Raw genomic sequence first — 14,346 nt, forward strand, 5'->3', positions numbered from 1 at the left:
TATGACAAACAGATCACACTGGAGGCAGCCCATCAGGCCGCTGCTGCCAACGTGACCAATCAACCACAAGTACTAGTTCTTTTTCAACTTTTCAATTTTCAATTTTTTTCAACCACTAAAAAATTTAATTTCTATATCGCTTGACACAATGACGACACCATTAAAAAAAATTACTCCTGTATACCCGAAAAAATATTAACATTTTTAAAAATTACATGCCTGTGCCGCTTAACACATTCACAGCACCAAAAAAATTAAGTAATTATTTTGAAATGATTGGGGGGAAGTAAAGTGGTATTGTCAGTTGATCAGGCAACACTGGCTGGTTATTGTGCATTCTACCTATTATCGTAAGTATTAACCTATCCTATTTCAATAATTCATTTAATTTTTTATATTATTAAGGCAAAAAAGCCTCTGCATTTCTTCCAAGGAAAAGTTTCAGTGAATAAATTTCAGTGTGAGCATCTGCATTTCTTCCTAAGAAAATTGCAACCCTAGCATAACTGCTTCTTCCATAAGTAATGAAATTGAATATACCTACATTGTTTTGCAACTAAATTCTTGAACTTATATGAGTCGACAATAAATGAATTACACTCAAAAATTGATGCAAGCAACTCAATTTGATAATCGACCGATCATTGAGTTAAGGTCAAGCCTCTACTCAGCTGAATCCATTAACAAACTGTTCTGCTCACTTAAAAGGTCGATGGACATCCGCGATGGTATTCGATGACGTTCAAGAATCCAGGAAGTGGCTATTCTGGCCGATTCATAGCTTAATGCAACTACCCTATCATCATCCAAATCAATCCTCAAGCTCTCTCTGCTACAATTTTCCACAAGTTGGCACAAGTGCTTCAAATTTTTTATTTCAATTCCGTTGACTTTCTTGACCTGTCCACCACAGTTTCTTTTTAACCTCTCAGAAAACAAATAACCACGCATACATCATACGCAAACGAATACGTAATTACATCGGCAGTTGGACATACACTGGTTTTCAAGTGCAGACACATAATGGCATTAATGCAACCACCAAGTTAAACAGATCAATAAACAGATTTGATTCCATTTTTCTCAAAGGAGTACCCAATGGCCAAATATATGAAGAAAACTTTAAAACCCTGGCATACCCATGTTTGACACACAACCTGACACACTTGAGTCCGATTAATATAAATGCAAGCAGACATCTGGTCTTGAGTTTCAAATCGTATTTGTCTGTCATCGGAATTGACTGAAAATGCAAATGAACTGATTTGAGGACTTTTTTTATGCAATCAAAGAGCGCTACAACTGAAGCCTAAGGATCATTCTCCTGTTCTCTTTTACTTTATTCAATGCTTTTCACTTCCTTGAAAATTGACATTTGAAAACAGATGTAACTCCTAATATCCTAGCCGCTCAATGTCATGAGTTATGGATGCCTATATCTAACACTCGTGCCCAAATCTAACATAGAGGATGACTATTTTGCCATTTATTGTCCTATTCCTATTCATATGATGAATGGCATTTTGTGACAGAAAATCTGTAACCTAGTTGCTCCTCTATCTCCTCGAAACAAATTTGTAACATTTCATGATGAATAGAAACGTTCATATGATCAATGGCTCCTCGAGCTAGTTGGTTGGTTTTGTTAACAGCCTGTAAATAACTGGTTTTAAGGGATTTGTAAATAGCTAATTTTAGGTATTTAGAGAGATTTTATTTTCTTTCCTTTCTAGGCAGTGTATAACTTTTATAAATTCTGACTTTGAGCTGAATGCAAGATGTACAATTCTCTCCTGACATTTCTACTTTCATAACTGGTTTATTGGATGTAGAAAACAGCTATAGAAACAAAGATGATCCAACCAAAGGAAAATAAGAAAGTACCTGTAATTCAGCAAGACGCTCATAGCCTGCGTTGATATCATCCATCAAAACCTGAACCATATAACAGTTTGTCATGAAGGTGAACGGACATAGAAAATCCTTTGGTTTAGTATTTAAAGTCGTATATGAGAGGTTAAACACTTGATACATGCCATTAGGCAAAGTTTTAGAAATTCATCAATTAATATGGTAAATAAAAGGGCAAATGGCATAATTCTACACCACCGGTGGAGTTAAAAAGCTGTACTAGTCGTATATAAAATAATAAAATTCCTTAAACCCTAGTGATTCAATTAAATTTCCCCCTTTTTGGGGTATAGGAGTGTAGGAGAGAGCCGCAAAGAAAGTAGTCCAAATTTCAACGATAGGACAATTATCTCATAAATCACTGATGGGAGTTTCTGAACTTCAAGAATGAGGAGAGGATTCCATGGTTGCAGTAGTTCTAGCTCTAAATTAGAAGCACAAGGAACCATCTATCTAAAGGAGGTATGGAACCCCACCCCCCCGGTACAATGCAGTTGAAAGAGTTGCCACATAACCCTTTCAGGTATGTTTAAAAATAAATATAATATAATAAAAGTACACATGTTAATTCTTTAATACCACTTACGGAGTTCAACAAGGAAACTGTATGTGCATAGAAAACGAACTTGAATAATCTATTCCAAAAATAATAAGAAAATGAGAACAGTAGCATCCAAGATTTGATAGTTAAAATCATTTGCCAAACCAAAGCTTCTATCTATATCGATTCATCTAGGACCTAAATTTTACTTGGTCTTTCTTGTAACTGAAATTGACAAACTACAAAGTTTTCATCTCACAGAAACAATCATGCACTAATGATGTCAAAAAAGTCTGTAGTTAAAACCTGAGACAAGATTACAAGTTGTTCCCCAGCTCTTTTAGGCAGCTCCCTTAGAGCACGTTCGCAGAGCCGACGAGGTGAAGTATTATACCAGTCTTCCCCATACTCGTGTAGGTATGGCTGGGTTAGTGGAACAAAAACCAGACCAGCAAAAATATAATAACTAGGAAGTTTATCAAATTGATGAACTGGAACCAGCGGCTGCAACTGTAAGATCAATGAAAACTAATAAACTAATGATTCAAAATCAAGGTTAATTTCACCACTAACCAAACAATGCACTGACATAAGTAGTTATATTATTAATAATTTCAGCAGTCAGAAAACATGTGTAATAAGACCAATTGAAGCATTAAAAATACTATAAGATTCTGCACTGGAAAAAGTAAACCAAAAATTGTCAAAAGGCAGCAAGAATCTACAAGCACCTTAAAGTTGAGTAATTGAAAGCCTGTGCTTACAAGAAACCTTTTGTAGCACAAGAATCAGAATCAATTTAAGCATTCACCTCAAGCAATGGATACAGACACCTTACTTCCTATACATGGTTCATGAGCAGCTGTTTGATCCTTCGTTCAATAGGATATGTATTTACATTTCGGTTTTAGGTGTACTAACGAGAAAACAAATTGTAGCAGACAAATTTCTGTCTTTTTTTTAATTGCAGCAGTTATATGGAGGAACATGATGGCTTTCCAATCTTCTTGGTTGTAAAAACTATATATGGCCATTGCTATCTGGTCTTCTAGCAAGGGATTTATCACCGTCTTCAATATGTCTCAGGACTCTAGCCAATTCCTACTAAAACATTGATTAGAGATACAAAGACAATTATCTATTTTACCTTGCCCGATGGCAAAGACTTCCTTCTTAATTTATGGTGGGAATTACATGAGTATTCCTCATTTCATTGAAGCAGAGGATATGCTAGAGTGTTTCACTTCAGTTAACTTCTAATTAGGGCTCAATTAACAGCTACAATATATGTTTTCCAGGCAAATAATTAGCCTATAACTATGATGGGGATGGCTGATTATTGGGAGTTTGAAAATTAAAATCTCTTCAAAACAAAGTTCAATATGATTTTTTATTCATCCATAGTGTCTTCTATTCTATTCCTCATCCTTTATCTACTCTTCTTTACTGGACTCTCTTATAAAAAGACAAGTTTCATTTTAATAGCCAAGTTTTGGCCATCAGCCCAAAGCATCCTAATTCTTCAATAATAGGAGCATAATGATACTATCCCTTCTAAAATTAACTCTCAGAGTTAATTTAATTCCTACATAAACACGCCTTTACTTGCAAATCCCCACTCATCTTCACCATGCTGGTGAACACAACACCTATTTATTCCAACAATTAAATTATCAGTTTAAATCATAAAAACTGGTCTAGAAGTTTAAATTTTTGCTTAAAACTCCACTATCAATTTTCTGCTTCATCAATTAATCTATTTCCTTTCTTTTAACAACAGTATTAAAGCCATTTAAGGGAGAGAATGTCGTTTTCTATTCAAAATGAGAATGAAGAAGAAAAATGTTAATCAGGCACAGATTGTACCTAAAAGAACCGCAAAATATAATCAAATTTAATAAATCATTACAGGAAGCATATATGAAGAATTCAGGCTCTTCATGGTTTCCTTAAAACTTTCATTAACCCAGGTTAACAAGGTTTATGCAAATTGAGGATATTACTATATTTAATAAACCTTTAAAAGAATTACTCACAGGTTGAAGGGTGATGGTGAATGCATGCTCTTCACCATTTCTCAGGACTTTGACTAGTGCAGTTTCATTGGGTTTCTTCATAGACACCAAATGATCAAATGTTATCCGTTCCCTGTTCCGGAAAGGAACTGCAATGCATGTAAATTCCACTCCAAATTAAGTACAGCAGAAAATTATGAATACCAATAAAGTTACCACTTACTAGTATATTATCCAAAAGAAAAACATTAGGGAAATTCTATCCTCGAGCATCTCACTTTCAAGAAACCAAAACAAAATTAAAAACAAAAAATAGAAATTCCCCTTATAGTGACAATGGTAGGTGCCTTATTTGAAGAGCCTGAGGATAAATGTAATCATGTTACCAGAACAAAAATAAGTACCATGAGAACAAGGTCTAAATGTTATCTTAGAAAGGGTCGGAAAATTTTATTAAGAAAATGCAATTGGCATGATTGCAAAATGTTTATTGGCAAAATGTTGAATCTCATTTGAAATTAAGATGGAAAAAAATTGAGTGAACAGTTATAATTCAAGTACCGGTTCCATCATTTGCTATAGGCACACCATCAAATTCAAGGATGATATCATCCTTTTTTAGGACTCCATACGCATCAGACAAAGGATTAATTTTGCTCACAAGTACACCGGTCATATGAGGTTGCATTTTGAAGTGGTTACGAAGTTGAACATTTTCTGTAGGTTGACATGAGAGACCCATAGAGCAGAATCCCATGTATTTTCCACTTTCCTCTATACCAGCTATAAAATGCTTTATAACAGGAACAGGAATTATATAGCTGCATATCATGAAAAGAAAAAAATAAAAAAAGATTGAAATATATACTTGGCCAGAAGGAATAATCTTATGCTTTTGAACTAACAAGAAGTTACTTTAAGTTTTAATAATGTTCAGTCTGGACATGTCCAGCTTAGCTTTCAACTGTTTTTTATGCAAGTTGTTAGAGTTTCAGATAATATAAACTAATAACACAATTCTCAATCCTAGACTATATCATATTTCCTTAAACATCCCAATATGGTCTTTGGTTCTCAAGGCACTGTTCTGAACATAATATCCATTAAAAGCTTCCTTCTAACAAATATGGCCAAAATGTCTAGCATTTAATAAACCTTAAATGGTTTTTTTTAATAGAAAGAAACAAAAAGATGCATTCTTCTTCTGGTATTCCTTTTTTCTTTTTGCTGGTGCTTGTGTTCATCCACAATTAAGATCTAAAAATGCATGGTGCATGTCGAGGCACTAGATTTTTAATAGTGGGTAGACTCATATAGTGAAGGAATAAGCAAACAAGCAGGCACTATTTAAATTACAAACCGCACATGTGAAATGGTACATCGTTTAGCATTACATCAGATTTAACAAATGATACTCAAGATAGCATTACATCAGGTTTAATAAATGATACTCAAGATAGCTATCAATGCTATTTGAGGGGAAATGGGGCAACAACAAAGAGAATGCAATACTGAAACCCCACTAAATATAGTGGAAATTCGTAGAAACCCCAAGTAAAAAAACATTTTATCACCATAAGAATCAATGATCAAAAATAGATAACCTGAAACCAAAATGATGTTTATGAAGGAAACAAACTCACAACTCACCCAATATTCTCTGAACCTGAAAGGTTTTGGAAAGCTACACCAGCAACTTTGTTCCCCATAATTGCGGGGCCCCCACTATTCCCAGGGTTTATAGCTGCATCTATCTGTATTGCCATCAGCTGGGTAGCACCATGTACATACTGTGTAGGTTCAACTCTAGAAACAACCCCTTTAGTAACAGAAATGTTGTCACCTCCTGCATTCAGGCAAGGGCAATATGACATGTAAAAACTAAAACACAAACTAATTCTTAAAAGAAAGTTCAACATCCCATCGTTTGCTGTTATTGATGCCTTTGTGGGCAAGCACTATGTCAGACACAAGAAATCGGCAGCAGAATAAGGGGTTTGAATCTGACTTAATTCTAATTGTGATTCTTATTTTGTGGGATTGAATTCTGATTTTATTTCCTACAATTTCCATACTAGTATGCTATCAAATTAGGGCTTTGCATCTATTGTATATAATATATTAGTAGAGATATATTTAGATTTTATTATATATAGATTTTATTTACTTTGATTTGTTTCCTTAATTTAATTCTCGTAGCTTTGTATAAATAGGATACCCTAGTGTCACGGGCTGCAATTCAAAGCCCGTGACAATCACACCAAATGAATTCCATGGAGGTCTATCGTTTAGATGAAAATCATTTGACCCACGAAAGTTGGCCCGATTCAAAGAGCTATTGAAGAAGCCTATTCATTTGAAGCCTGGGTAGCCCAATGATGCTAATATGGAATGATAGGCTACTTTAGTAAATATGGGAACTAATCTTAAAAGATTGAGGAGAATAATATCTTGTAAGATTATATTAGATTTGATTATGTAAATGGATTATATAATATTGTAAATCTCTTTATTTAAGGGACAGACTAATCTCGTCCGTCGATATAATTTGATCTAGACCGTCGATTTTGAGGGAACTCAACTATAAATAGAGAGCCTCATTGTTTCTTATATTCTTTGAGAGAAAGTAATACAATTGAGAGCATTTACTCAAACACCTCTCGTGCATAGCTTTCTAGTTTTCTTTGGTTTTCTATTCTTTTGTGACTTCTTTTGGCTAAGTTGCTTCCGCTATATAATTTGATGTCATGAAGGAATTCTTTGTAAATCCTCAATTGTTTGATGGTTAGGCTAACTTATCCGTGTTTGCATCGAAATGATCACTTAAGGCCGCACGGAACTCGAGACGAAAGTTCTAGCCCCATGACACTAGTATGTGAATAAATAGCTCTTTTTTCTTGTCTTACTGTTTCTTGACTCCTATTTTCATAACATGGTATCAGAGGAATTTTGGCTCGATTTACAAGTTTTCACCCTTCCACACGCGTCGGCACATGGGGGTGCATTGAGCACCATCTAAAATTGAGTGTGAAGAAAAAGCTTTAGAGCCAAAATACATGCAAACAGCACTCCAAGTAATAACAATGTAATCAACATAAACCACTAATAAAATAATACCTCCCTCGAAGTGTTTATAAAACACTGTGTGATCACAATTACTCTTCTTCAACCCAAAGATTTTCTAAGTCGACATACCCTCTCACTATGACAAGTAATTCATACCTCTTTTCTACCTTCCAATCTCAAATGACCTTATCTAAAATTACTTCAGTCGATGAATCAACTTCTTGTGTTCTTAGGTCTAGAATTGTCTGACCTCATCCCGTCCCTTAAACTTAGTCTTAATGTTTGCCTAATATTTCATTTACTCTAATCTCTTTTAGTAAACAAACAAGTGCCCTAAATTATTGTCTCATTTTTCCTAATCATTATCTTTTTCAAGATCTTACGACAAAGCAATTTATTGGTAGAGGTTATGAAGTTGAAGGTCTTTATGTTCTTGATACAAAGGTATCGAGATCCATTGCTTGTTCTAGCATGTTAACTCCTTTAGTGATGCATTGTTTGTTGGGTCATCCTACCTTATAGTCTTTGAAGAATTGTGTCCTTAATTTAAATGTTTAGCTTGTCAAACATCGTCATCCTTTAGTTTCTGGAGTTAATAAACGAGCTAAGTCCCCTTTTGAGTTAGTTCATTCTAATGTTTGGGGTCCTTGTCCTATTTCTTCTATGGTTGGGTTTGGATTTTTTGTTGTTGAAATAAAAACTCAATTCGATTTTCCAATTCGTACATTACGAAGTAATGATGCAAAAGAAGATTTTTCTGATTTGTTTAAAGATTATATGGTTAAAAATGGAATTCATCAATATTCATGTATTGGTACTCCTCAAAATGAGGCTACTGAACGTAAACATAGATGTCTTGAAGTTGATAGAGCTCTCCTTTTCAAATGAAAGTTCCAAAATGTTTTTGGGCAGATGTCTCCACAACTTGTTTTTTAATAAATCATAAGCCCTCTTCATTTCTTAATGGTGATATTCTTTACAATGTTCTCTTTCCATCTAAATTATTGTTTCCTATTGAACCTTAAGATATTTGAAAATACTTGTTTTGTTCATAATGTTCGTCCACGAGTAACAAAATTAGATCCAAAATCTCTTAAGCGTGTCTTTCTTGGGTACTATTGTCTTCAAAAGGGTTATAGGTGTTATTCTGTAGATCTTAAACAGTATTTAGTGTCTAATGATGTCACTTTCCTTGAAAATTCTGCTTTTTTCTCATATGATTCTAATAGCTCACAAGAGGAAGATGACATTTTGGTGTGTACAGTCAATTAATTCTCCAAATGTAAATGCACTTGCTCCACCATCCAGTCGGCCACCTATAATTCATGTTTATTCTCAATAAAAAAACTTCCAGAAACAAATCATCTACCAATCTCTTCGCCAGTGGACCCAACCTCTAGTTTTTCTGATCCAGGTCTTGACCTTCTATTTCCCTTTTTCAACTGGATTATTTGCTGATGATGCAACTTGGGAAGATGTTCTTCACTTCAAAACTGCCTTCCCTAATTCTAAGCTTGAGGACAAGCTTTTTCTCCAAGAAGGAAGTAAAGTTACTGACATGTGGCTTTGAATTTGATTTAATTCTAATTGTGATTCTAATTTTGTGGGACTTAATTTTATTACCTAAAAGTTCCCATATTAGTTTAATTAAGAGTTTACTAGTATACTATCAAATCAAGGCTTTACATCCATTACCTAATTCGTAAACCCCTACATAAATAGTGAAATTATTCATGAATAAGACAAATTGAATGTTGAATAAATTAAGTAGCCTACTTGTTAGAGTTTCAAGATAAGCAACTCCCTTAGAGTTCACATCACCATAAGCAAAACTAGGAATAAGAATAAGGCAAGACCTTTCCTTCAAATTTGATTTCTCATTAATTGTCTGGTGACTTGATCCCAAACTTGAGACCATAACATTCGCCCACAAGGAAACCTTCAAAGTCTAATACCTTATCAACAATTTCTTTAATAGGTCTTTTCTAGTAACAAAAAAGAGATTTAATTTAGTGATACTTAAAATTAGAGGAATGCGGCTTGCACTGAAAGTCTAACAAATAGTAAGTATTCAAAAGTCATATATGGTCGATAGAAGGCTAATGTGTCTTTGGTATTTGCCCAGATGCTATGTTGCTCCAACTCTTCCTTTTTCTTTAAGTACCCATCTCTTATGTATAACCAAACATAGGCATGAGGATATAACCCTCCAAATACATTAAAAGACTCGTTAAAGAATGAATATACCCATGTAGGACACATATCCAACACTCACTCCCAAGTTCAAGTAACAAAGCCAAGATGTTTTACTTTGTTGACAATAGCAATGATCACTCTAGTTCTCAAGAAACACATTTAGAATTGAATTCACCTATCAATTTGATGGTTCTTTCTGAGAAATGGAAAGAACCATTGTAGCTTCATGTAACTCAAACAAGAAAGGAAAAGCAGAAAATGAAATCAAATTGGGTGGATTTGATCACCTTGAGGATATCCAACAACAGCAACAGCTTCCTGCAGAAATGGGATGTCTCCAAGCTCCAAGAAATTCATACCCTCCCAAAACTCTGGGCTTTCAACAACAAGAATGGCTAAGTCACATTCATGGCCCACAGCTTGAACCTCAGCTCTATATTTAGTGGGGGAGCCATGCTTTCTAACAAGGACAAATGTATGATCAGCCACAACATGAGCGTTTGTGAGAATCTTTTTTCCCGGAATAACGAATCCTACAATTAAAGTAACAATTAAACTGGTAAAGCAAAGCTCAAATCAGAAAATCCAGAATGATTGGCATTGCTGTCATCAATTTGGTGCACAAGATTGAAATAGAAAAGGACCTGAACCCATGGTTTCGCGTTGCGACTTATTCTGCCATGGAAGGAAATAGTTAGGGCTACTGCTAACAGTGAAGATCTTGATCACTGAGTCAAGAGCCAACTCTATTGCCTCATAAGTGTCAGTTACGGTATACAGAGAGCGTCTTCGCCATTGCCGGAGGCTACTCTGTCGCTCCCCGACATAAAATCTACTAAATTTGATGTCAGTGTTGCAAAATGAAGGAACAACTTTGGGTTTACTGAAACAATAACCTTTTGCCAAGAACAAGGACGACCAGCGCTTATTACAACAACATTTTAGCCTCCGCAATGTGCGGATTGAACAACTTAACATCCTATTGGGGCTTGTGAAGGAGGCCGAGATGGTAAAGACGAATGAATGACTACAAGATTAATACAACAAATACACAACTACGGAGGGGTTTGTTCATACCAACTATTTATATATATATGAAGGGAATTTAAGTGATTGCTGCTGCAATGCAGGTACAATTTAAACAAAAAGTAGGGTTTGCGGGTTAGATTATGCTCGGTGTGGATAGTAGTTCTGTTCACGGGTCGAGTTATCTTGTTCGATCTGAAGGTGTGCTCGAAATATGAGAGAATTTAAATAAAAATATAGGTTTAAAAAATAAGTTTGGATGAAAAAAATAAGACTCGTTTAAAAAATGAGCCGAGCCTTGGGTAATGTATTTTTGGCCCGGCCCGACTCGAATTTACTAAATGACAAAAAAATTGTTTTTAATATTATTTTATTATTGCTTTCTCCCTATTTTGCTATCATTTTACTATTATGTTGCTATTATTTTATTGTTATTATTTAGATATTGTATAAAACTTATTTTATTGTTAATTTTGTTATTATTTTAAAAATATTTGTTAACTTTGTTATTATTTTAGAGGCATTTGCTTGTTAAGTTACATCTATCTTGGTATTATTTAAGTATACATCTTTTTTAAAATTTATTTTGAATTTGCTGGGAAATATTTATTTTGATGTTTTTAGTATTTTTGATATATTATATATATTAAAATTATATAAAAATAATATAAAAATTAGTATGAGCAAGCCAGGTCGGGCTCAAGTTTTAACATTTTTATTCAGGTCGGGATTAGGTAAAATTTTAGGCTCATTTTTCGGAAAGGGCCCGAGCCTAGCAAACGGACCTAAATTTATAGTTGAGCCCAGCCTGAACCCGACCCGACCCATGCACACCTCTAATGGATAGCTAGAAAATTTTGAATTTGGATTAGAAATTTTAAATGATAATAAATTAATAAAAGTTGTATTTGACTTTAGGTAAATTTAAGTTGAATTTGTTAAATTTTGAAATTATTTTAAATTCAAAGTCGATTAAAAAAACATGAGAAGGTTTGTTTGTTGTTTTCCGTACTTTCTTCGAAACACAAATAGTAAATAATTAATTTTATTTATAACATATCATGAATAAAGTTTAATATTTTCATAATTGGATCGATAAATGAACTGATCAGATCATTGATTCTCAGTTCAATCAATCTGAGTGGTTCGATTGAATAAATTATTAATATTTAAAAATAGGTAAAATCGTTTTATCCGATTCAATTGATTTACAAGTCAACCAATCTAACCCCTTATTTTGAACTAGTATCTCAGTCGATTTTCGATCCAATTAGTCTGATCGGCCAGTTCGATTCTAAAAATAGTGACGAAGCTTCATGCATTTAATTTAATATCGTGTAGATATTCAAAATTTTTATTTATGCCATAATTTCCACAATTTTAATTTTAAACCCTTTGACTTTTAATTTATACTTAAGTTCACTTATGCCCAGTGCAATCAATCTGACTAGCTAGTTTAGTCTGGTTTTGAAAATAGTGACGAAGCTTCATGTTTTTAATTTAATACAGTATAAATATTCAAAAATTCCATTCTTACTATAATTTTCACAATTTTAAATTATAAACCCCTGATTTTTAATTCATACCTAAATAAGCCCACTTATTTAAGTACAAATCAAATTATATGATTTTATCCATGTATAAAAAAAGTATAAATGACTTGTATAAATAATACAAAGTTGAGAGTTCTTTTTAATATTTTAACCTAAAAATTTTATAAAAATAGAAAGTTACGTTTTGTTGACCAATGCGTAACTCAAAAGAAAAGACCTATTTGAAAGAATATACATAAACAATTAATCTTATCCTAAATTGTTCGTAACAAAGTGAAAATTTGTATTTTTTTTCATTCAAAATTAAAGCTTTCTTATAACCGAACTGGTGGTCGAATTGATTAGGCCACCAATTTACTTGTCCAACTGATTCGATCAGTTTTATTGGTACGGTCGATTCGACTGGCCCATCTAATTCTATTAAATAAATCATTAAAAATTGGCTTGATATATCATTTGATACTTGAATTTGACACTTTTTCTAATATGATGCCTATGTTTTTTTTTATCCAATTTGGTACCTAAAATTGATCAAAGTTATATATTTTAGTACTCAAAGGTAATAGTGTTATCTTTTCAATATTTAATTTGAGTTTTAGGGTTGATTTGATGAAAGTTCATTGTTAATGTTATTACCTTTGTATTTTTCATGATTTTTTAAAGAATAATTTTAGTATTAATTGTGAATTTGTTTAATTTTACATTTAATTTGTCAAATATAGTTTCATAGATGTGATTTAATTTGGGTTTTAGGATTGATCCAATATTATAGATAATTATGACTTTTTATCAAATCAAGTCTAAAACTCGAAATAAACACTAAAAAATTAATACTATATTCGTCACTAGAACAGAGTTACGGAGCATTATCAGACTAACAGAATAGTAAATCATTCAATTCATACATCAATGCAAACATAATCTAATTACATTCCAATACATTCATAATGTCCCTTAATCGAGCCTTCGAGGCCCTAAAAACACTTTGAAAATAATTCGGGACTAAATCGGAAACATTTAGAAATTTTAGGAAAAAGTTGAAAATTTTGAACTGTAGGGGGGGTCACACGGCCTTGTGGCCAGGCCATGTGACTCACACGGCTGAGACACACGCCCGTGTCTCAGGCCGTGTGGACATTCAAATTAGGGACACACGGCTATGTCCCAGCCCGTGTCCATGCCCGTGTAACTTACTAACTTGGGTCACATGGCCAAGCCATACGCCCGTGTTCCAGGCCGTGTAACAACCTGATTGCATGTCTTGAACCTATATAAGGGACACATGGCCGTGTCGCATGGTTATGTGTCACACATGGTTGAGACACACACCCGTGTCTCAAGCCGTGTGGACCTAAAAAGTACCTTAATCAACAAGTTTACCATTTCAAACTTACTTGGAACCTAAGCAAACCATTTACCAATAAAAATACCTATCCAAATTGACTTTAATCATGCAAAAAACATACCAAAATCAACCTAATTCAGTGCCTAACCAATGTACCCTCATTGGTACCACAAGTATATATATTTATATCAAAACATAACATCAATTTAACCTATTAATTCATTCAAGATATCACATATAATCACCAACTCAAACATACCATACCTTAACTACTTAACAACCAATACATCACATGCACTTTTATCCATTCCAACAAGTATCAAATGGATATACTAACAAATATTAATAAAATAACAAAAGTACCAAAAGAAGATCAACCAAAGCAACTTGTACAACCAAATTCATACTTAGCTAATTACAAATCCAAACATTTGTATCATCATTCAACCTATCACATGCCATATAATATGAAGTAAATGTTCAAAAGCTACCGATTTAAGTTGGATAGTGTGACTTGAGTGCTGATCCGATCGTCCAACCTTCCGAGTATCTACAAGAACAAAGTTCGACGTATTAAATCGATAAATCTTACCGAAATAAATACAATAATTTAAAAAGTAATATAACAACCCTGAAAGTTTCCTATCATCCACAATCCCAAATGGTAATTAATAATTAATCAATTCAAATCCC

At 33.6% G+C, this 14,346-nt stretch overlaps 1 protein-coding gene across 2 annotated transcripts; it reads right to left on the minus strand.

Annotated features, from left to right (window-relative positions):
* Window positions 1-498: 498 nt before the first annotated feature.
* Window positions 499-10,952, minus strand: LOC107945434 (protease Do-like 10, mitochondrial). 2 transcript variants are annotated; one of them, XM_016879439.2, is made up of 8 exons: window positions 10,374-10,952; window positions 10,017-10,262; window positions 6,118-6,313; window positions 5,029-5,288; window positions 4,489-4,616; window positions 2,759-2,962; window positions 1,885-1,935; window positions 499-900 (listed from the first exon to the last, which is right to left on the minus strand). In XM_016879439.2, exons 1-8 carry the CDS (start codon window positions 10,705-10,707, stop codon window positions 664-666), a joined length of 1,656 nt encoding a protein of 551 aa, XP_016734928.1. In that variant the 5' UTR covers window positions 10,708-10,952; the 3' UTR covers window positions 499-663. The 2 variants fall into 2 exon arrangements, with proteins under 2 accessions (XP_016734928.1, XP_016734929.1); XM_016879440.2 differs by lacking the exon at window positions 2,759-2,962 and having other exon boundaries at window positions 10,374-10,831.
* Between the last annotated feature and the right edge of the window lie 3,394 nt (window positions 10,953-14,346).

Source organism: Gossypium hirsutum, chromosome D12 (genome assembly GCF_007990345.1).
Source record: "Gossypium hirsutum isolate 1008001.06 chromosome D12, Gossypium_hirsutum_v2.1, whole genome shotgun sequence".
Classification (NCBI taxonomy): domain Eukaryota; kingdom Viridiplantae; phylum Streptophyta; class Magnoliopsida; order Malvales; family Malvaceae; genus Gossypium; species Gossypium hirsutum.